Source organism: Neoarius graeffei, chromosome 13 (assembly GCF_027579695.1).
Source record: "Neoarius graeffei isolate fNeoGra1 chromosome 13, fNeoGra1.pri, whole genome shotgun sequence".
In the NCBI taxonomy this organism is placed as follows: domain Eukaryota; kingdom Metazoa; phylum Chordata; class Actinopteri; order Siluriformes; family Ariidae; genus Neoarius; species Neoarius graeffei.
Window position 1 is genome coordinate 2858534 of NC_083581.1, and position 23103 is coordinate 2881636.

The following is a 23103-nucleotide window of genomic DNA, read 5'->3' on the forward strand; positions in this document are numbered from 1 at the left end:
GTTCCGCCATCATTTACAAATCGTAAGAAACACAGTTTAATACGAAAAATACTGAAAACTTGAAATGAAAAATCAGAATATTTAATCGCTTCCCTCTTCACTACTGAGGGAATCCTGGTTAGTTTCTTTTCCTCCGCTTAGTAATATGCTTAAATTCAGCGGGTCGTCTCGTCTGATCGGAGGTCGCGTTCTGATGGGGTTTTCGAAAAAGGGAGAGGGGGCCCTCCCCTTCAGGCGGCCCCTCGCCTCTCGTCGTTCCGACCCCCGGCCTCAGCCTGAGCCTCTCGCGCCCGTGGCCGCGACCCCGTCTCGTCCCGGTCCGGGGCGCGCGCGGGCAGCCAGAGTGGAAGGATCCACCAGCAGCCGCGCGCGTCCGCGGGGGGTGGGCCGAGGCGTTCGCACGGCGTGACGCAGGAGGCGCGTGTCGGGAGGTCGGGGGAGAGAGCCTTGAGAGGCGCGAGGCGCATCTGGGTTTAGGAGGACAGAGGCGCCTAGCGGGCGCCTGCGAGCCTCCAGCCGCGGAGACGGCCCCCCCCCCCCCGCCAACACGTGTGTGTGTGGGGTCGCCGTCCGATCGATTGGGATAGCGACCCTCAGACAGGCAAGAGGAGAATTTCTTGTCTTCAAGCGACTAGTATACCAGAACAGGTTCTCAACAGATGGTGATGATGAATGGCAGGAAGAGGGTCATTTTGCAAGACCAACTCAGCTCATGATGAAGATATTTGGAGGTCCAAACATGCCAAATCAGCGGCTCTATCCAAGCATGTTTCACCTCATGTCAATGGCAATATGTGTGCTTGTTGGCAATGCAGAGGCTGAGCGAGTCTTTTCTGTTCAGAACAGGATCAAAACCAAGTTGAGAACAAAATTAAGTATAGTTAGGCTGGAGCAGCTTATCAGACAAAGCTACGAAAAGTTAGATCGTCAGGAATTTGACTTTGATGCAGCAGCAGACCGATTCTTGCAGGCCCCTAGACGTCTGTAATCTTTGTGTAAACCAAAGAAACTCAGTTCCCGTTCTCTCAAAGTTAATTTTAATTTTTGAGTAGTTTGGTCAAAATATTATGGATGACAGTCAGTGACAGACATTCTGCGATTTAATTTGTGCCACGTAAAATAGAATACTGTTGGGGGTTTTTTATTCAATACTGTAACTAGATCAAAAGATTATATACAATTCATTGTTGTTTATTTTCTTTTCACTTTTGTTACCAAATCAAACACCATACATACATCTGATACATTCAGGAGTGAAACTGAAAAAAATACAAAGTAAAAATATGCAATATTTCTGATCAAAAATTACACGCCATTTCACCCTGAAAATGTCCTAGAATGCAGGAAATTAAGTCTAAATTTCAAAAATTTTCTGGGGGGGGCATGCCCCCAGACCCCCCTAGAGGGACTTCGCGCCTGCGGCGCTCATCAGAATTATATAAAATATTATTTTTGACTGGTAATTTTCTTTTTCTGCCTAATACCCTAATCTGAAGTCCTTTCAGAAATATGTTTTAGCATAATCTCGCCAAATAAACAGAATGCAGAAATCTTTCTTTTCTAGTAGCGTTAGCTACCCGATATGATTTCGAGTTTGAAAAGAGTTTGTCAGGTGGAGCTTCACTGACTAGCTAGCTTAAAGTGCATATCACGGGTAAGTTCAGGAACAAGATCAATGTAATTCTCCTATTTTATATTAAACTTTGGTCAAATATCTGTCACATTCTGCATTCTCTACAATTTTTTTCCCTTGCGCAATACCAGAAAAATTCAGTTGAAATCAAGCAACTTGAGGCGAATTGGTCCGCCTCTGAAAAAACTTGGCATTTGGATTTCCCGGCAAACATTGATTTTTGTGACGTCGCGTGCGGGACGCCTCCTTCTGAATCCTACGTCAGCGCTGGTTTGTTTATGAGAAAACGACCTGGTGTTTTGTTTTTTTTTTGCAAATTTCTTCAACGTTATCGCGTAATTATTAAAATGGTTAACAGATGTATTGTAGGAGGGTGTACAGTAGCAACACCAATCTTGATGGGATTAGTGCTCATCGTTTCCCAAAAGACCGGACAATGAGAGAGAAATGGGAGCGCTTGGTCTACACAGGCTGTGCACTGAAACCGTGCAAAGCTCGCGCAGCCTGCTGGCGCTTCCGCAGGTGACGTCACGAATCTGGCTCCAGACTCCCTTGGGGTTTTTCCAGACGCGTTTTGTTATTTTATTTTTTTCTGCTGTAGACAGATGGCCTTGTGCAAAATTACCCTTCTGGATGAGTGTGTAAAGGGACAGACTTTCATATAAAAAAAAAAGAAAAAAAACGAAATTGGTCCAGAATATGCACTTTAACGTTAAACCATCATGATGCACAGCGTGTGTTCGTTTTGTGAATTCACATTTCTGTCCTTGGCAATAACACAACAATGCGTTGACCGAAAATGTACGTTTAATACTTAAGTATTTTTAAAAGCAAGCACTGCAGGACTTTGACTTAAGTAAAAATTTGACTGGACAACTTTCACTGTTATCGGAGTCACATTTAGCCAGCGGGATCTGGACTCTGACTTCAGTAACGAAATTGGGTTCTTTGTCCACCGCTGATGGATAGAAGGAAGGAAACAGAAGAAGGAAGGACGCAAACAGAGGAAGGAAGAAAGGAAGTAACTAAAGGGAAAAGAAGGAAGGAAAGAAGAGGAAGAATCTTTATTCAGAAGACCGCCATCATACAGTATGATTTTCAGTAGGGCTCCAGAAAAAATGAAAAAAATAAATATACACACAGTAAAATCATTAAAAACTACACTTAAAGAAACAGTCAGTCATTCTAATAACTAATATAATAACAAAAATAATGTCGATAAAATAAATATTTAAAAAAGAAACAAACCCTAATTATTTACTATGAAGGAACTTTTCACCGCTCTTTTAAATTTCTTAATAGTTGACGGTGAACGTGATCCGGTAAAGAGTTCCAGCTGATAGAAAAGAGAGAGCGGGACTGAAGGAAACAACGGATGACAGGATGGATGGCAGACAGACAGATCTGAGGGAACAGCAAGAGAATAAAGCAAGACTTACGTCGAGTACGTACTCCTGGATGAGAGCGTGGAGGATGATGGCGATGAGCAGGTAGAAGAAGACGGTGGCGATGTCTCTGGGGCCGTACTGATACACGTTCACCGGCTCCGCCTTCTCCTCTGGGTTCAGGACAGACAGGGTTACACACATTCAGTACCAAACACACTGGAGGAAGGGACACACCGTGAGGAGGAGGAGGAGGAGGAGGAGGAGCGGTACCTGATGTCTGAGTGACGTTGTACTGCACGGTGATGAACATGATGGCGAACTTCGCCGTAACCTGCGACGATTAAAGTAAACACAACAGCAGCTGGAATGAGTTCACCTCAGAACATCAATTTATTTTCACACAACAGCGCTGCGTTTCTTTAATCACACCGTTTCTAAACTCGGCAGCGTTTTATTCCTTTAACGCCACACTCACACCACTGACGTTTTTAATTTATTACAGAACGTCACAGTGTACTTTTTTAATCCGTTTATAGCCACGCCGAATGTAAACGATGTTCCATCAGGCTGATGAATCTGTAGAACCGTGATATTCACCGACAGTGGTTTTCAAAGTGGGGGCCACCAGGGGGGCCTCAGAAAGTTGGAGGGACAATAAAAAATTGCGGAAAATTTTTTTAAAAAATAATTATTATTAAATATATTGTAATTAGTTTTTTAATTATTATTATAAAATCTAATTATTAATAATAATACATCATATCGAAACGTTGTTTGCCATGCTCATCTCTCCGATTGCCTGTGACGTTGCGGTTTGCGCCATTTATCAAGCTGCTTTGCTCCTCAAGCTAGCGTATTGTGGAGGAAATACTATTTTGTAAAGCACTTGAAAGAAGAACTACTGGGAAAGACATTTTACAAGTTTTGGACGATTACATCGAGTCTAACGGATTGGACTGGACCCGTTGTGTGGGGGTGTGTTCGGACGGAGCCGCAGCAATGACCGGGAAGATCAGTGGAGTGACCGCGCTCATTAAGCAGAAGGCCCCGCATGTAGGGGCCACACACTGCACGCTCCATCGCAAGGCACTGGTCACAAAAAGGATGGATAACGAGTTGAATCAGGCACTACAGGAGGTTATACAAGTGGTGAATTTGATTAAAGCCCCAAAGTCCCATGAAACACACTGTTTACCCTGCTTTGTAATGAGATGGGCGCTCGTTTTGAGGGGCTGCTGCTTCACTCGAACGTGCGCTGGCTGTCACGGGGCGCAGAGTTCCTCTCATCTGAAAAGCATCAGCTGGCAGATCGGTTCACCGATGCAACCTGGATCCGCAAACTTGCATACATGCAGAGATGCCGACCCCAAATTTTGAATTTCAGTATTCTTGAAAACATTTTTCAGTATTTTGGAATGACTTTCAGTAACATTAATTTATGCGCATTCCCATTATAAAGAGGTGTATATATTAGTGCTGTCAAGCGATTAAAATATTTAATCGCGATTAATGTCGCGACTGTCATAGTTAACTCGTGATTAATTGCAATTTAATCGCATATTTCTGTCACATGAAAAACCATTGTAATTCTCTTATCAGCATAAAAAAGTGAAATGGGCTTGCTTTGTACTAATGTTTTTTTTTTATTGCAAAGCATAACACGTCTTGCCACAGCCACTGCAAAGTGAAACCTAAGCCGAGCACCGTAGCTCTTCGTCCCGAGGCCAGCAAGAAAACCATGAGTGAAGTGATCTACTGCTTGAGTTAGTTTACAACTCTAATCAGAGAGACAGGTTACACAGTGACGGTAGGCTTGACATGCTTGATTATAATATAAAGTACACCATTATATTAACTTTAAGTTGTTCGTTGATAAATATTGCATTGAATCTGATCTTTACTGTTTCAGCTCACTTAACACATTTTGTACTTTTACACTTTCTGCCTGTTGATGCGTCGCGCTGTCCAATCAGAGGCGGCCAAATTTGCATATTACAGGAAGGATTTCTGGGATAGCATTGAGTTTACAGTTCAGAGGGATCTGGCTTCTTTAGACGCTGTCTTCTTAAAACTGAATAAATATTTAAAAAGAGCCAAATGACCCAGTCTTTTGAACGGCTCTTTTCAAAGAACGGATCACAAAGATGCGGATCCCATCAAAGAGCCATAAATCCCATCTCTACTAGCGCGCCCTGCCCGCGCTGGTTCTTTGGGGGGAGGGCAGAGGACTCTGGCTGTGCGTGGCGTGGCATTACAGTCTAGCTGCTATCGTTTTTCTAAGCAAAGTCTCTGTTCCAAGTTCCTAGCAGTTTCAAAAGCTTATGAAAAACCTACATCATGTCATAATCTCGCGATAAAAAAAAAATTATCGCCGTTAAAATTGAGTCAAGTTAACGCGTTAATAACGCGACATTTTTGACAGCACTAGTATATACCAATATGTTTAACATTTAAATTATTAAAAAGAACTGTTTTGTGTGAATTGAATAAACAAAACGCGAGCAGCCATCTCAACTGAATTTCCACTCAACAAATTTCTCGAGCATACAATATATCACATTTTTATAAATACAATAGTGTTCCCTGTTTGCAGACATTACGGTTGACGACCAATCATTGGTATTGAATGTAACTCCTCAAAAGTATTATATTATATTGCCTGGCAAAATGTTCTACCTGTTAACGGATTCTAATAAAATAAAAAAAAATTCTTATTTCATGCCAAAGAGAGTCCGACATTGTTATCTTAATGTCCCAATATATAAATACTTCAGCATAATGCTTCAGAAGAGACATTGAATAAAATGACATTTATAATTGTATTTAAAACAGTGGAATGATCCATTTTTTGCCACAATCCCAACAGCACTAATCATAAAATTCTGTTTTTGATCAGACTACATGGACATTTGTACTTGCAACACTGAAAAGACTTTGAATTAAAGAAGTCCAGCCAGTGTTTGATATTTCAGTGAATAAAAATCAGACATGTAAAAAGAAACTGAATAAGTTTAACTCGCATTTCATGGCACTAATCGGCAAGTTCAACTCCAAGCACAGGTCAACCATCACCGCTTCAGCACGCGTCACGTTCCGTGTCTTTTCATCCACAGATTTCGTAAAAAACTGCTGGATACCCCCAGATTTACTTTCCGCCTGACTCGCCGTTTCAGCATACTCCATATGTTTTTTGTAGCTGACATGCCGCGTACAGTCATCGCAACCACCATGAGTGATGTTAATGTCAGTTCTACAGTTTGCAGTGCGCGTATCCATTGCCCTTTTGACTGGGTGTAACGCACGGCCATTCTACCGTATCGAAAATAGCACGAACAAATGTGCGGAATCTGCGCATGTCACACACAGCATGTGTGGTTGTCGTAAAAATAAATAGCCGTGAATCACGCATGGATTGAAAAAGTCGCTTGGACATTTAAAAACAACTCACTGGAATTTAAGACTTTATAATAATTCTGTACAAAATAACACTGTTTGCCGTAACATCGTATTTACGTAACTTTTCCGTACAAAATACGGCCAATCCGTACTAGTAGGCATCTCCGTACATGTCAGACATTTTCCAGCATCTAAATGTACTGAATCAAAGCATGCAAGGACGTGACACGTACATACTCCAGGTGCAAGACGAAGTGCGCGCTTTTTCCAGAAAGATCATGCTGTGGTCAAACAAGCTCCAGGAGGGAGTTACAGAAATGTTCCCACTACTTCACCAGGAGCTGCTGTCATGTGGTGATTTGGGCTCCGTCTCTCCACTGATCCAGTCCCACCTGGAGCACCTCCAAGGAGATTTCAAAGACTATTTCCCTGACCTCGAAAACACATTTAAACTGGGTTAGGAACCCCTTTGCCCCCGGGGTCGGTTCTAGTCTGGACTTAAAGTCACAGGAGGAGCTGATTGAGATGACAAACTCAGGGGATTTAAAAATGGACTTTGAGGCTCTTCCCCTGTCTAACTACCGGCTACATGTAAGAAAGGACGATCCCAGCTTGGCTGACAGGGCACTGAAATGCCTTCTCCCTTCTGCAACAACCTACTTGTGTGAGTCTGGCTTTTCAACTTTAAAGTCACTCAAAACCAAACAGAGCACGTCTACATGTGGACAACGACATGCGTATGGCACTGACGGAGATTAAGCCCAGGGTTGACAAACTATATAGGAGCCACCAAGCCCATCCCTCCCACTAGTGTAAACCGTCTGTCACTCACACACACACACACACACACACACACACACACACACACACACACACACACACACAACTGAGAGTGGTTTGATTTCTTTTGTGCTGTTCTTATCCACAGTTTGTTGAAAAGTTTATTGTTCAGTGCGAAAATATTTGTGTTGAAAACATGTTAGTTAATAATATTCTTATGCTAAACAAATGTAACAATTATTGAATAAAAGTAAGAGAAAACATTCTAAAAGTTGTTGTTTCTTTACATATTTTGTAGCACTGTCTGTGGGTTTGCAAAGGGGGTCCCCGACCAGAAGCTCATGCTGTTTGGGGGGCCTTGGCATGGAAAAGTTTGGGAACCCCTGACCTGACAGATAAATCAGGCGAACACACGTAAAATATTTGCGCCATGACTGATAATGAACTCCGGATTATTTACAGCAATGGATGCAAAGCGATAAATATGGAAATACGATAAAAACAGTAAATAATCTCACACCTGATATACAGTAGAATTTATTTAGTGGCGTGATCTGATTGGACGCGGTCCTCCAGAGTCTATGATCAGAACTGTATTCATCACGACGGCCTCAGGCCATGTACACACGTAGCCGGGTATTTTTAAAACCGAACATTTTCCCCCCCTCCGTTTATAAAAATGTTTTATCCACACCACCTCATCTTCGAAAAAAATCCCTTCCACACATAACCGAACATCTGCGTTTTCAATCACATTCATAAGCATTCCAAACCTGTAGATGGCATTATTTCCCCAAATCCTACCCCCTAATCACATCAGAATAGCCCTCTGTTGGCGTCACTTCCGCCTAAACATAAAACATGGCGCCAAGCTCGTTCGTCTGGACAGACTCGGAAACAGAATTGCTTCTAAACACAATTTGAGTATAAACTTCAAAAGACGCAAGAAAACGTTGATTGGGAATCTTGTCAAAGCAAAGATTAGTTGGGCTTCTAAAATTAAACATGTAAATAGCACCTGCACAATAATTAACGCTTTCAAGGCACTACTCCGATCCATTACTCTTTGTCCATGCTTAATCTGGCTTCTGCAGTAAACAAAGGTCGCACGTTTGACGTCAGGGCAGATTTGTCATTTTTTGGCGCAGATTGTGATGTTCTAAAACGCAAAACTCCGGTTATCTCTGTCTACACGAAAAGGCATACACGGAGTTTTCAAAAATCTTCACTTTGCCCGGAGTTTTTTTAAATATTCGTTTTTGATGTGTTTTCATGTGGATGACAGGCCAAAACGTAGAAAAATATCTTCGATTTAGCAGATACCCAGCTACGTGTGGACGGGGTCTCAGACTCCAGACAGAACAGACCGTAGAATGTCATAATTGACCAATCAGAATCAAGTATTCAAATTAATCTTATTCAGTTCAAGAGAGGAGGAGTGTGTGTTTATCGCTGCTATAACGAGTGAGAACAGGAGGTAACTTATTTCACAGACGTTCAACAATAAACGTGTCGTACTTTAATCCGCGCGCACACACATTTACCACTCAGTTACTCAGTCTCTAAACAGATCCCGAGCTGATAAACACTAAAGAAACGCCACAAACTAACTCGCTCACTCATTTCACTTTCACTTCCAGGTTCACTACAGACCAGCTGAATGTACAGCGTTTATAATTCCACAAAACACAACTCCTGATCCAAATATCACCACGTCATTTCCAACACCAGAGCAAAACGCCTGGATAGCTTTACTTATTTTTTACTACACTACACATTTAACGTTTGTTTCATTCCCTACGCAGGACGCACATGGCATTATATTTATACACAAGTCTTTTTCCCCCCCTACCCACCTCCTCATTTTACCTCAAACACGAGGTCGAACAGATGTGTGTGTCTTGGATCATCAGCCGGACCTCAAACATTCGAATCAATATTAACGACTATTTGTTTATTTAATTATTTGCATACATCACAGAACACACACACGGCCTCGGGCAGATCTTTCACACAAATCATTTATCTAAATCTTTACACTGAAATCTAAACCCAGCTTCACAGATCTTAAGATGATTTTTTTTTTTAAATGTGATCATTTACATTAAAAAGTGCAGATCTTTACCATATTTCTCAGATGAACGATTTATCAAGTTTAAATAGAAACCATGTGATACGAGTGGATATTGAAATATGAATATATGATACAGACACAAGTGTTGTAGTGGGAAATACATCACTGGTATTTTTCATCCGAGCTCCATCCGGGACACGGAGAACCAAAACCAGGACATAAATCTCAGGATGTCAGTCACGAGGAAATCGGCAAATTGTTTTAATAAATTTGAGGACTTTGTTTGTGAATGTGTCGAAATAATAAAAAGAAAAATCACACGTTGGTTTGAAGATATGAAGTTTATATTTTCGTGTTGAAACACACATCACGGACCTGAGTGACATTTAAATAATATTGCCTGGCTTTTTTTCGTGGTCTATCAGATATATTCCATTCAGCGAGCATGAGAGTGAACGAGTCAAAGTCGAGTAGCTGAATGGAATATATCTGATAGACCACGAAAAAAAGCCAGGCAATATTATTATTATTATTATTCATACACACTTCTTTCGGGTGTTCAACGCATCTTTCTCTTTCAAAATTCTCTCAAAATCTTCCGTATTTAACCAAGCAAACCTGGCAACAAACAACGTTCGCTTACAAATTGTCCAAGTCACTCACTTGCTAGCGCGGAAGTTTTACATCTCCAGCATGTGACGTCATGTTGTCTTGTCAACCGTGCAATATCGTAAACCATATCCAACGCTCATTCTCCACTGGGTAGAGTGACGTAATACACGTAGGATATATTGCATGCTATCAAACCAAATGAATGAAACCCACTAGAAGGGAATAGAACACGTTTTTATTCCATCGGAAACAAGTGTCCTGTATGGATAACAGCTAATTCCCGATATTTTACTCTGATGACGTCACTCCCAGTGACGAAATGCGCATTATCAAAATGGCGAACAGGTTCAGAATTAAAATTCTTTTCATTTACTTGTGGATGTGGATGCGTCCATATAATATAAAGAACGTTACACAGTGGAGTGAAGCTACTGTATGAAGTTTATCTTCTCGTGTTGAAAAATACATTCACCACTCGAACAAACTTCATTTCTTCACACCACTGTGTAATATCCGACATACACACGCGTAAACATTTCAGATTCCAAATATAAGCAAAAAATTAAATGTTACAGAAAAATGTTTGTCAGAAAATAAAGCAGCACATTATGTAAAAGTAGAGCTGCTCAATTACGGTTATTCATTGACTTTGGAAATATATTGAGTTAAAAAAAAAACTCTAACAGTGGATTTTCTTGAACTTTAAATATAATTCATTGAAAAACAAATGAGATAAATATTTTATATTACACACACACACACACATATATATATATATATACATACACACACACACACACACGGGCGGCACGGTGGTGTAGTGGTTAGCGCTGTCGCCTCACAGCAAGAAGGTCTGGGTTCGAGCCCCGTGGCCGGCGAGGGCCTTTCTGTGTGGAGTTTGCATGTTCTCCCCGTGTCCGCGTGGGTTTCCTCCGGGTGCTCCGGTTTCCCCCACAGTCCAAAGACATGCAGGTTAGGTTAACTGGTGACTCTAAATTGAGCGTAGGTGTGAATGTGAGTGTGAATGGTTGTCTGTGTCTATGTGTCAGCCCTGTGATGACCTGGCGACTTGTCCAGGGTGAACCCCGACTTTCGCCCGTAGTCAGCTGGGATAGGATCCAGCTCGCCTGCGACCCTGTAGAACAGGATAAAGCGGCTACAGATAATGAGATGAGATATATACACAAAGTTTCCGACAATTCAAATTCAGTGGTTTTTTTTTATTTTTATGAATTAAAAGTCACTTCATTACATAGCAAGGAAGACCATTCTTAATTCCTGGATCTCTAAGGACACCCCTGCACTGGACGATTGGTATAAGGACGTACTGAGAGAGTACTTCCACTGGAAAAACTGACTTACACCCTTCATGTCAATGTCGAGGGTTTTATCAAGACATGGCAACCAGTTTTGGACACAGTGGACCCTGCTGGACTGAACTTAGTCTTACCCAGTTAGTAACCTGGGACCTGACTACAGCACGTCTTAGTAATTTAGATGTAATTATGTCAGCCTGGTGTTGTTGTTTTGTCTTGATTTTATTTTATTATTATTTTGTCTCTGTCTTATTCTTCTTTAGTATTATGTATGTACAGGGACAGCCCTGATGTGGTGTTTTTTTTTTCTTTTGTTACACATGTTCAGTTGGGGGGGGGGGGGGGGACAAAAAAATCAAGTGGTTCTATGCATATCTTGGACTGAAGTTTGTGAACCCTTTAGAATTTTCTATATTTCTGCATAAATATGACCTAAAACATCATCAGATTTTCACACAAGTCCTAAAAGTAGATAAAGAGAACCCAGTTAAACAAATGAGACAAAAATATTATACTTGGTCATTTATTTATTGAGGAAAATGATCCAATATTACAGATCTGTGAGTGGCAAAAGTATGTGAACCTCTAGGATTAGCAGTTAATTTGAAGGTGAAATTAGAGTCAGGTGTTTTCAGTCAATGGGATGACAATCAGGTGTGAGTGGGCACCCTGTTTTATTTAAAGAACAGGGATCTATCAAAGTCTGATCTTCATAACACATGTTTGTGGAAGTGTATCATGGCACGAACAAAGGAGATTTCTGAGGACCACAGAAAAAAAAAAAGTGTTGTTGATGCTCATCAGGCTGGAAAAGGTTACAAAACCATCTCTAAAGAGTTTGGACTCCACCAATCCACAGTCAGACAGATTGTGTACAAATGGAGGAAATTCAAGACCATTGTTACCCTCCCCAGGAGTGGTCGACCAGCAAAGATCACTCCAAGAGCAAAGCACGTAATAGTCAGTGAGGTCACAAAGGACCCCAGGGTAACTTCTAAGCAACTGAAGGCCTCTCTCACATTGGCTAATGTTAATGTACATGAGTCCACCATCAGGAGAACACTGAACAACAATGGTGTGCATGGCAGGGTTGCAAGGAGAAAGCCACTGCTCTCCAAAAAGAACATTGCTGCTCATCTGCAGTTTGCTAAAGATCACGTGGACAAGCCAGAAGGCTATTGGAAAATGTTTCGTTTTTGGTTTAAATGAGAAGTGTTATGTTTGGAGAAAGGAAAACACTGCATTCCAGCATAAGAACCTTATCCCATCTGTGAAACATGGTGGTGGTAGTATCATGGTTTGGGCCTGTTTTGCTGCATCTGGGCCAGGACGGCTTGCCATCATTGATAGAATGATGAATTCTGAATTATACCAGCGAATTCTAAAGGAAAATATCAGGACATCTGTCCATGAACTGAATCTCAAGAGAAGGTGGGTCATGCAGCAAGACAACGACCCTAAGCACACAAGTCGTTCTACCAAAGAATGGTTAAAGAAGAATAAAGTGAATGTTTTGGAATGGCCAAGTCAAAGTCCTGACCTTAATCCAATGGAAATGTTGTGGAAGGACCTGAAGCGAGCAGTTCATGTGAGGAAACCCACCAACATCCCAGAGCTGAAGCTGTTCTGTACGGAGGAACGGGCTAAAATTCCTCCAAGCCGGTGTGCAGGACTGATCAACAGTTACCGCAAACGTTTAGTTGCAGTTATTGCTGCACAAGGGGGTCACACCAGATACTGAAAGCAAAGGTTCACATACTTTTGCCGCTCAGTGATATGTAATATTGGATCATTTTCCTCAATAAATAAATGACCGAGTATAATATTTTTGTCTTTGTTTAACTGGGTTCTCTTTATCTACTTTTAGGACTTATGTGGAAATCTGATGATGTTTTAGGTCATTATGCAGAAATATAGAAAATTCTAAAGCGTTCACAAACTTTTGACCTATCCTGTGTGTATGTATTTATTCTGCAGAGAGAGAGAGAGAGATGTGCAGGATGTTTGATATATTTGGTGTTGATTTTAGGAGTTTGCACACTGTGATCTCTCAATGATTTTACGACACAAACAAACAAACAAACCTCCAGAAGGTAAACAGAGTGAGTAAACAAGCCCTGAGGCCTGTAGATCGCATCCCCTGTGGAGGTTCTGCTGCTGGTGTGCTGTGAGTGTGTTCTACCTCGAACATGAGCCCCAGCAGGATGATCATGGCCACACAGGAAACCATATCTGCGTGGTTCTGGATCACAAACTCGTGGCTCAGAAGCGGAGGACTTTTGTTCTTCTTCCTGAAGCCCATGTCTGTGCAGAAATCAACCCGAGCTCCTCTACAATCAGCACCAGCCGAGCTTTACACTCCAACTTCTCTCCGAGGAGACGAGCACTCGACACCCGCTACCGGAAGCCACCAGTAGTCACGATTTCCAAAACAAAAGTCTCGCTTTCATTTTAAAAGTCCGGAAGTGCCTTGCATTCACAAAAGAAAAAGAAAAGACATGCCATACATGTCAGCCTTTGGTCAATCAAACCTGTATAACCAACCTCCAAAATCCGTATTTCCCTTATAAAATCCGTATAAGATGCAAATTAAAATAATTTACCTAAAATTTGAATGATAATTAACAATGATATATCCCAGTTACTTTTTATTCAGGGGTGGCATGGTGGTGTAGTGGTTAGCGCTGTCCGGGTTCGAGCCCCGTGGCCGGCGAGGGCCTTTCTGTGTGGAGTTTGCATGTTCTCCCCGTGTCCGCGTGGGTTTCCTCCGGGTGCTCCGGTTTCCCCCACAGTCCAAAGACATGCAGGTTAGGTTAACTGGTGACTCTAAATTGACCGTAGGTGTGAATGTGAGTGTGAATGGTTGTCTGTGTCTATGTGTCAGCCCTGTGATGACCTGGCGACTTGTCCAGGGTGAACCCCGCCTTTCACCCGTAGTCAGCTGGGATAGGCTCCAGCTCGCCTGCGACCCTGTAGAACAGGATAAAGCGGCTACAGATAATGAGATGAGATGAGACTTTTTATTCAATATCAATAACAATAAACCTTCAGAATGAATACAAAGCTCCAATGTTTGACAAAAACACAAAGTGTCACTCTAATGTTCTGAATTGTACTCCATGACAGCTTTTTTAGCGCTCTGCACCAATACCTCACGAGGCTGCATGTCACAGCAAGTGTCTGTGTTGATCTTGCCGGAGTGCCCATTCAGAATCTTTTCAGTCGCTAGTGAAAGTCGCTCAGGTGGAAATACGCGTTTCAAACAAAATGTTACTTCCTGTTTGGCGGGATTCTTGCAATGCAGTGTGCACATGATCAGAAGTGGAATGAAGTCTCGCTACCACAAGATAACGCGCGATTTCATAAGACTCTTTACTGGCTGTCTGTGGTGTACAGTACGTTTGTAAATGTTATGTGCTCTTTTATCATCGTGGGAATTGATTATAGCTCTAAATAAATATTGAAGTTTTTTTTAAAGAATCCGTATAACTTTATTTGTATGCCCATATACTATGTTTATTGAATCAAATCCGTATAAAATACGGACATTCCGTATAGGTTGACATGTATGACATGCTGTGTCCGAAATCACTCACTCATCCACTACTCACTATATAGGGAGTTACTTCGGACATAATGTGTCCAGTTGAAGTTCCATCGCCTTTTCTCATGTGTCCAAAGGGGATATAGTGAGCTCATTGATAAAACAAACAAACAAAAACACTTTCAGACACTAGTCCAGCCTTTCTCAACCCCCTGGGGTGCCGTCTGGCTTCGTTAGGGGTGCCATCAAAAAATTACATATTCTAACATTGAAATAAATAAAATGTGTGGAATTTGCATGTTGTCCGCGTGGGTTTCCTCTGGGTGCTCCAGTTTCCCCCACAGTCCAAAGACATGCAGTTAGGTTGACGTGGGGCGGCCTTGGGCTGAGGTGCCCTTGAGTGAGGTACCGAACCCCTGACTGCTCTCCGGGCGCTCTGGTGTGGCTGCCCACTGCTCTGAGTGTGTGTGTGTTCACTGCTTCAGATGGGTTAAATGCAGACGATCCCAGACAAGCCCCCAAAACTATTGGGTTTTGATCTGTCTCTGCTGAAGGAGGTCAAACTGACAAAGTATGATCTCGGAATGTAGAACTCTGCCACACGGATTGATCCAGGAGCAAACAGTCACTGACACAGACACAGCTTCTTACAGATGTTTCTCAGTTTATTACTGGACAAACATGAGGATATATTCACATTCAAGAGTGTGTTGTAGCTCTGTTGTAGTGATTGTGTGTGACAGAGTAACATCAATGGGTGATGGAGCATAACATCACTGGTCAGAATGGAAACAGAGACCAGATGTATGAGTGAAGATAAATCTCGAGGATTTAACTAACCACAACAAGTAGCAATCAGAACAACCTGTACCAGTTTCAAGCATGAAAACCACACACATCTCTATCACTGCTACAACATGCAAAGTTTCTTGGGGTAGTTTGTACTTAAGTGGCAGTAACACCAGAAACTACTTTGCGCATTAGGGTAGGTCACCTATAACATTGCCAGACACCTAGCCACCATCCTGGCTCCTCTTGTCAGAAACACGCCACATCACATCAATAACTCCCAGGATTTTGCCACTAAAGTTGCAGACCTTAAGTTAGACTCAGATGAAACCATGGTTTCCTATGATGTCACTTCTCTTTTCACCTGCATTCCCACCACAGAAGCAGTTGAATCTGTTAAGAAACGACTCCTTCAAGACAGCACCTTACTGGATAGAATGAACCTCACCACAGACCAGATTTGCACCTTGCTTGACCTCTGCCTAACCACCACCTATTTCCAGTTCAACGAACGTTTCTACAGACAGAAGCATGGATGCGCCGTGGGCTCACTGGTGTCCCCTATAGTGGCCAATCTATACATGGAGGAAGTGGAAAACAAAGCTTTGACCACTTTTTCAGGAGTCACTCCCAGCCACTGGTTCAGGGATGTGGATGACACCTGGGTTAAAATCAAAACCCATGAGGTGGAAGCCTTCACAGAGCACATCAATGCAGTGGATCTCAACCTCAAGTTCACTCAGGAGGACGTCAGGGGAAACAACCTAGCCTTTTTGGACTGCAGTGTGCACATCAAACAAGACAGAAGCCTTCGCATTGAGGTCTACTGAAAACCCCCACACACAGACCAGTACTTACTGTTTGACTCTCACCACCCACTGGAACACAAATTGGGGGTCATTAGGATCTTAGGGCCTCTGCATGCTCTTGCGACAAGGCTTTCGCAGATAGCTTTTCGCAGACAGTTGTTATTTATCGTTGAGCGGGGAGTAATAGGCGTGCGCGATGTTATTCACCGCCACAACGCAAGGGGGCATGAAGTCACGAAATCGCTAGGAGTAGTTGGTGGGTGTGGTTAGTGGAGTGTTTATCCTCCGGTTACTTATAATGGCTAGAACTGGAGTCGTATAGATGTACGTACTTCCTCACTTCCTCGATCAACCGCTCTTCGTGCTGCTCCAGCTTCGCTCGTGTTTTTAAAAATGGCGGTCGTGAAAACAAAACAAACCGGGAAAGTAGGGAAGCGGAAGTGCGTGTACAGCGGATGTAGAGTGGACCAATCAGAGCCCTCTTGTCTGCGACGCTGTCTGCGAGGCTTCTGCGGTGGTCACAATTTTTGGGAGGTGTGCGCAGAGCGTCTGCGAAGGGGGGGGGCTACGCAGACGCCATCTGCGACGCCATCTGCGAGGACTGCGTTGTCAGCATAAATTGGCCTTTACACCACAGGGCTCAGAACATTCCTACAAGGGTAGAGGGAAAAGAGGAGGAGCAAAAACACATCAAGGAAGCACTTCAGAAGTCCAGGTATCCCAACTGGGCTTTCGTCAAGACCAGAAAAAGAAATATAACAGACAGGGAAGAAAACAGCAACAAACGCAAGAACATTGTCATTCCCTACATTTCTGGACTATCTGAGAAACTCAGGAGGATCTTCTACAAACATAACATTCTGGTACATTTCAGACCCAGCAACACTCTGAGGCAGAAATTGGTCCACCCTAAGGACAGAATACCCAGACACAAACAGGACAATGTAGTGTATGCAATTCAATGCAGTGAGGAATGCACGAACCTTTACATTGGAGAAACTAAACAACCACTTCACAGGCGCATGGCTCAACACAGGAGAGCCAGTTCCTCAGGCCAAGACTCTGCAGTCTATCTTCATCTCAATAACAAAGGACACTCGTTTCAGGACTGCGATGTATGCATTTTAGCCAGAGAAGACTGGTGGTTTGAAAAAGGTCATCTTGGGCAACCTGTAACGACCATCACTGAACAGACAAGGTGGTCTGAGACACCACTTATCAGCCACCTACAATGCAGTCCTTGGCACACTTCTCAGAAAACTGAGTACACATCCACACCAAGACTCAGCTGACTTCACTCACTACGTTTACATGCACATAGAGAGAATCAAATTTCTGCCGTTGCTCGACTGAAATCGAAGTTCAAAATGCCATGTATACACCTTAATTCGGCTGAAATTGAACCGAACTTGATTTCTCGGAATCGAGCTACACGACCTAGTTTATGCGATTTCTGCCGAGCTACTTTGTGCATGTATACCCTATCGAGCTAGTTGTCGAGCTACTTCCGGAAGTGACGAGTGACGAGACCACAAGCGGGAAACACAACAGCCTCGGTCGGCATGACAACAGTAGTAGCGAGCAGCAGAAGAGGTCAGGAGGAACAAACGAAGAAGAGAAAATGGCGATGTAGAGCTCTCTGAAGTGTGGGTGGAGCACAGAGGACGGCAAGACAAAGCTTCTGGTACTAATAGGCTTTTTATTGTCAGACTTTTCAGTTTAACAGCCTACTTTTATTCTTGAGAGAAAAACACACACACACGCGCGCGCTGTGTTCTAGTCCCGGGATGAGCTCTCCCCTCTGCGCTCCCTCTGCCTCCTTAAATAGGGCGCGGTTACTGGGAAGACACACAAACACAGGTTAATTACCGTCAGGTGAAGTGATTCTGCCACTCACCTTCCCTGGCTCCGCCCTCCTGTCACAGACCGGCGCTTGACCACGCCCCCACTGCCACAGGCAAGCAGAAACGTGCACTTCTGGAGCAATGAGGAGACAGAGTTCATGCTCATTCAGCTTAAGGAGTTGAATATATTAAAATTCATGGACGGGAGAAAAACGCGCAATGGAGAACACGGAACTGATAACTTTGTTTATACTCTTGAATAGCTCTTCTTCATGACGACAACCGGAAGTGTACCAACACGATGGGGCGTGTTGCACCACCTGTGGCTCGGGTGCACAATGCACCTCACACAATAGCCCGATTTCATTGTGTGCATGTAGGATTGGATTTCTCTGGCACCCTGCTGGGACCTTCAGCTCGATTACCGACAGCAGCTCGATTTGGATGTGCATGTAAACGTAGTCAGTGACTCACAGGATGACAGAGAGAGAGAACCAACGACCCACAGATCACCCTAACAACCCTCTAGGCTGCAAACACCATTCACACCTGGCCCCCAGTGACCCTAACACCTACAGGATGACTGAGAGGATCAACGACCCATGTGATTGCAACGACTCTCCTTAGGGTTGCTTTTGGTCCACTAGAGGATAAATACCTGGAACTCCACACTAGTCAGACAGAACTGAAGAAGCCTTTTGGATGAGAGGTGAAACATCTTCAAGAGTTTCAAACAAGTCCAATTGCCTTCTTTTAGCTCCTATGGTTTTAATTGGCAAATATTTCCAGCTTCTCAAAACAATATTTATACTATTCAGCTGAACATTTTTGCTTCAAAATAGTCCATAAAAAGGTACTTATTGTTGGTGTGATTGTTTTACGCTATTTCTGTATCTGAACCCGAGATTTACCCAGAGGAGATGAACACTTGTATTCACGCTGGTTGGATGTAGCTCAGAGAGAAAGCTACACCTGCTACCAGAATCCATCAACAGACATCAACAAGTTCCCAAATACTAGATTCATTTCCATTTTTAAAGTCATGATATAAAAAGCTGATGACTTCTACAGTAAAACTCTACTCCTCATTCCCGGGTAACAAATGAACATTGAGCGAGTTTCAGCCATCCCCAGGGTACTGTGTATGTTGAACTTCTTTCCAGGATTATTATACATACAGGACACTTTTTCGATGGAATAAAAGCATGTGTTCTATTCCCTTCTAGCAGGTTTCATTTATTTGGTTCAATAGCATATAATATTGTTAGCATATCGCTTAGCCTATATGTATTATGTCACTCTACCCAATGGAGAATGAGCGTTGAATATGGTTTATGATATTGCATGGTTGTCAAGACAACATGGTGTCACATGTCAGAGCTGATGCAAATATCCAATGAGAAAGTTTTCTGCTGTGCATGTGCAGAAGCATTTCTTTGTTCGCCGGGAAAGAGAAAGACATGTTGAACACCTGAAAGGCTTCCAAAACTTCATTAGATATTCTTCACGTATATTTACAAGCAGTGGCGAACCGTTACGATTAGAGCTGGGACTTGATCTCAGCCAAACCTGAGCCAGACACCAAAAAAGCAACAGGGCAAAGGATTTTGTAAGGGATTAGTGTCAGGCTGCCAGGTCGCTGTGTGCCGTTGTGTGTAGCTGCCGATGTGGATTTAAAAGTAACTCAGTGAATTCCACAGGGAAATGAATCCTTAAGTCTGAGTGAAAAATACTGTGGTGAGCGTGCAGCGTGGAAGAAGAGTCTGGAAACAGAAATCTTAGTTTATTGGTCGTTAGCCTGTGCTACTTGCTCTCAATAGCACTGGCTTGACCGCTTTATAAGCATTTACTAACACAACTGATGAGTGCTACACTGGCTGGAAGGTGACTTCACTGCTGTGCTAATGGCGCTGACTCATGGGTAAGCTCACGTTGGCCTTCGAGAAAGCTGATATGAAGATATGAAGAGAGTGTGTATGTATAATAATAATAATAATAATAATAACAAGTGTTGCCAGGCAAAACAAACCTTGCCTGGTAGCACGTATGATGAATATGAAGGAAGATATCGTGAAAAAAATCAGTCCCCTATGGGTCCATGTGGCTCCTGCTTATAAATAAAATAGTTTTCTAATCCCATGTCAATACAGTAAATGTAGCATATATATTTACTCTATGAGTCAGTAGCCACAAAAATAAAGCGTAATCCAAAAATGAACAATTTAAAAATCACAGAAGTAAAATATACCAAGTGTCTGTACTTTATATTATTCAACTCTTCCCTCTTACAGTTTTCCAAACTGAAACCTCCGAACCGAGGCTGACACACGCATGCTGTCACCATGACCCAAACTCTTATTTCCCGGAAATGGCCCGGCGCTAGAGCTCACTTTCCCTCTGTAATAAGCATAAACATGTCTGAAAGCCATTTCTTTAGTCTAGTCCATTTATTTATAATTTATAATTTACTGTATATTTATAATAATAAATCAGCAGAGCAGGGAAGTTTTTATCAGTGGGTTTTAAAAGTGGGTGTGGCCAAACCCCCTTCCTTTGTATATGTAAACAAACCAAGAAATTATCCAATGACAGCACAGTGTATGCAAGGTAGTGATCCAATCAGCGTATTTGTGGGAGGAGTTTTTCCGAAGCAGTGCTCCTGCAGTCTGAGCTCAGAGCTTTTTTTTTTTTTACCTTTTTGGTCACCATGACCTTGACCTTGACTGGATGACCCTCAAGATGTTGGAGGTTCTATTTGAGACCAATGCCCATCTATCCTAAAACTTTCATGAAGACTGATCCAGCCGTTTTCCCGTAATACCGTTAACAAAAAAACAAAGAAAGAAAGAAAGAAACCTGGCCGAAAACAATACCTCGCCCCCTGGTAGACTCCGTCCCGGGCGAGGTAATAATGGCTTTTTTTGTGGTATATCTGGCATACCATGAAAAAATCCATTATTATTATTATTATTATTATTATTATTATTATTATTATTATCTCATTACAGTGGCACCTGTCAAGGGGTGGGATATATTCGGCAGCAAGAAAGAGAACAGTCAGTTGTTGAAGTCGATGTGTTGGAAGAAGGAAAAATGGGCAAGTGCAAGGATCTGAGTGACTTTGACGAGGGCCAAATTGTGATGGTGAGATGACTGGGTCTGAGAATCTCGAAATGGTACATGTCATGGGGTGTTCCTGGTATACAGTGGTTAGTACCTATCAAAAGTGGTCTGAGGATCTGAAGGACAACCAGTGAACCGGCAACAGGGTCATGGATGTCAAAGTCTCATTGATTCGCATTGGGCACGAAGGCCATATGATCCAATCCCACAGAAGTAGCACAAACTGCTGAAAAAGTGAATGGTGGCTAAAACAGGAAGGTGTCAGATCCTTATACTTGCCCATTTTTCCTGCTTCCAACACATCAACTTCAAGACCAGACTGGTCTCTTTCTTGCTGCCTGATATATCCCACCCCTTGACAGGTGCCATTGTAATGAGATAATCAATGTTATTCACTTCACCTCTCAGTCCTGGTCAAGGTCAAGGTCCCAGTGAGACCAGCTGTGATGTATGGATTGGAGACCGGACCCTTAACGAAGAGACAGGAAGCAAAGTTGGAGGTGGCGGAGTTGAGGATGTTAAGGTTTGCGATGGGAGTGATGAGGTTGTACAGGATAAGGAACGAGCACATCAGAGGGACAGCACATGTGGAGAGCTTGGGAATGAAGCTAAGAGAGATGAGACTGAGATGGTCTGGGCACATCCTGAGAAGAGATGCAGAGCATGTGGGAAGGAGAATGTTGAGGATGGAGCTGCCAGGCAAACGAAAACGAGGAAGGCCAAAGAGGAGATACATGGATGTGGAGAGAGAGGACATGAAAGTGGCAGGTGTGGTAGAGAAGGATGCGGAAGACAGGGAGCAATGGAGATGAAAGATCCGCTGTGGCGACCCCTAATCGGGAGCAACCAAAAGAAGAAGATTCACTTCGCCTCTCAGTGGTTTTAATGTTATGGCTGATCAGTGTATATCTGATCCTGATTTATATTTTCTAATGTTAGAGTACAACCCCGATTCCAAAAAAGTTGGGACAAAGTACAAATTGTAAATAAAAACGGAATGCAATAATTTACAAATCTCAAAAACTGATATTGTATTCACAATAGAACATAGACAACATATCAAATGTCGAAAGTGAGACATTTTGAAATTTCATGCCAAATATTGGCTCATTTGAAATTTCATGACAGCAACACATCTCAAAAAAGTTGGGACAGGGGCAATAAGAGGCTGGAAAAGTTAAAGGTACAAAAAAGGAACAGCTGGAGGAACAAATTGCAACTCATTAGGTCAATTGGCAATAGGTCATTAACATGACTGGGTATAAAAAGAGCATCTTGGAGTGGCAGCGGCTCTCAGAAGTAAAGATGGGAAGAGGATCACCAATCCCCCTAATTCTGCGCCGACAAATAGTGGAGCAATATCAGAAAGGAGTTCGACAGTGTAAAATTGCAAAGAGTTTGAACATATCATCATCTACAGTGCATAATATCATCAAAAGATTCAGAGAATCTGGAAGAATCTCTGTGCGTAAGGGTCAAGGCCGGAAAACCATACTGGGTGCCTGTGATCTTCGGGCCCTTAGACGGCACTGCATCACATACAGGCATGCTTCTGTATTGGAAATCACAAAATGGGCTCAGGAATATTTCCAGAGAACATTATCTGTGAACACAATTCACCGTGCCATCCGCCGTTGCCAGCTAAAACTCTATAGTTCAAAGAAGAAGCCGTATCTAAACATGATCCAGAAGCGCAGACGTCTTCTCTGGGCCAAGGCTCATTTAAAATGGACTGTGGCAAAGTGGAAAACTGTTCTGTGGTCAGACGAATCAAAATGTGAAGTTCTTTATGGAA

The 23103-nt window shown here is 42.7% G+C and overlaps 1 protein-coding gene across 2 annotated transcripts in view; it reads right to left on the reverse strand.

Moving 5' to 3' along the window:
* Positions 1–14435, reverse strand: part of zgc:113278 (Translocating chain-associated membrane protein 1-like 1-like) — a 29250-nt gene extending 14815 nt beyond the window's left edge. Inside the window, exons 1-4 of one of the 2 annotated variants that reach the window (XM_060937142.1) lie at positions 14351–14435; positions 13382–13668; positions 3292–3352; positions 3073–3191 (exon numbers count right to left, since the gene is read on the reverse strand). In XM_060937142.1, the coding sequence (XP_060793125.1) occupies positions 3073–3191; positions 3292–3352; positions 13382–13501 (300 nt within the window). In that variant the 5' untranslated portion in view covers positions 13502–13668; positions 14351–14435. The remainder of the gene's footprint in view (positions 1–3072; positions 3192–3291; positions 3353–13381; positions 13669–14350) is intronic. The other variant, XM_060937141.1, reaches the window with a different exon arrangement.
* Positions 14436–23103: the final 8668 nt, after the last annotated feature.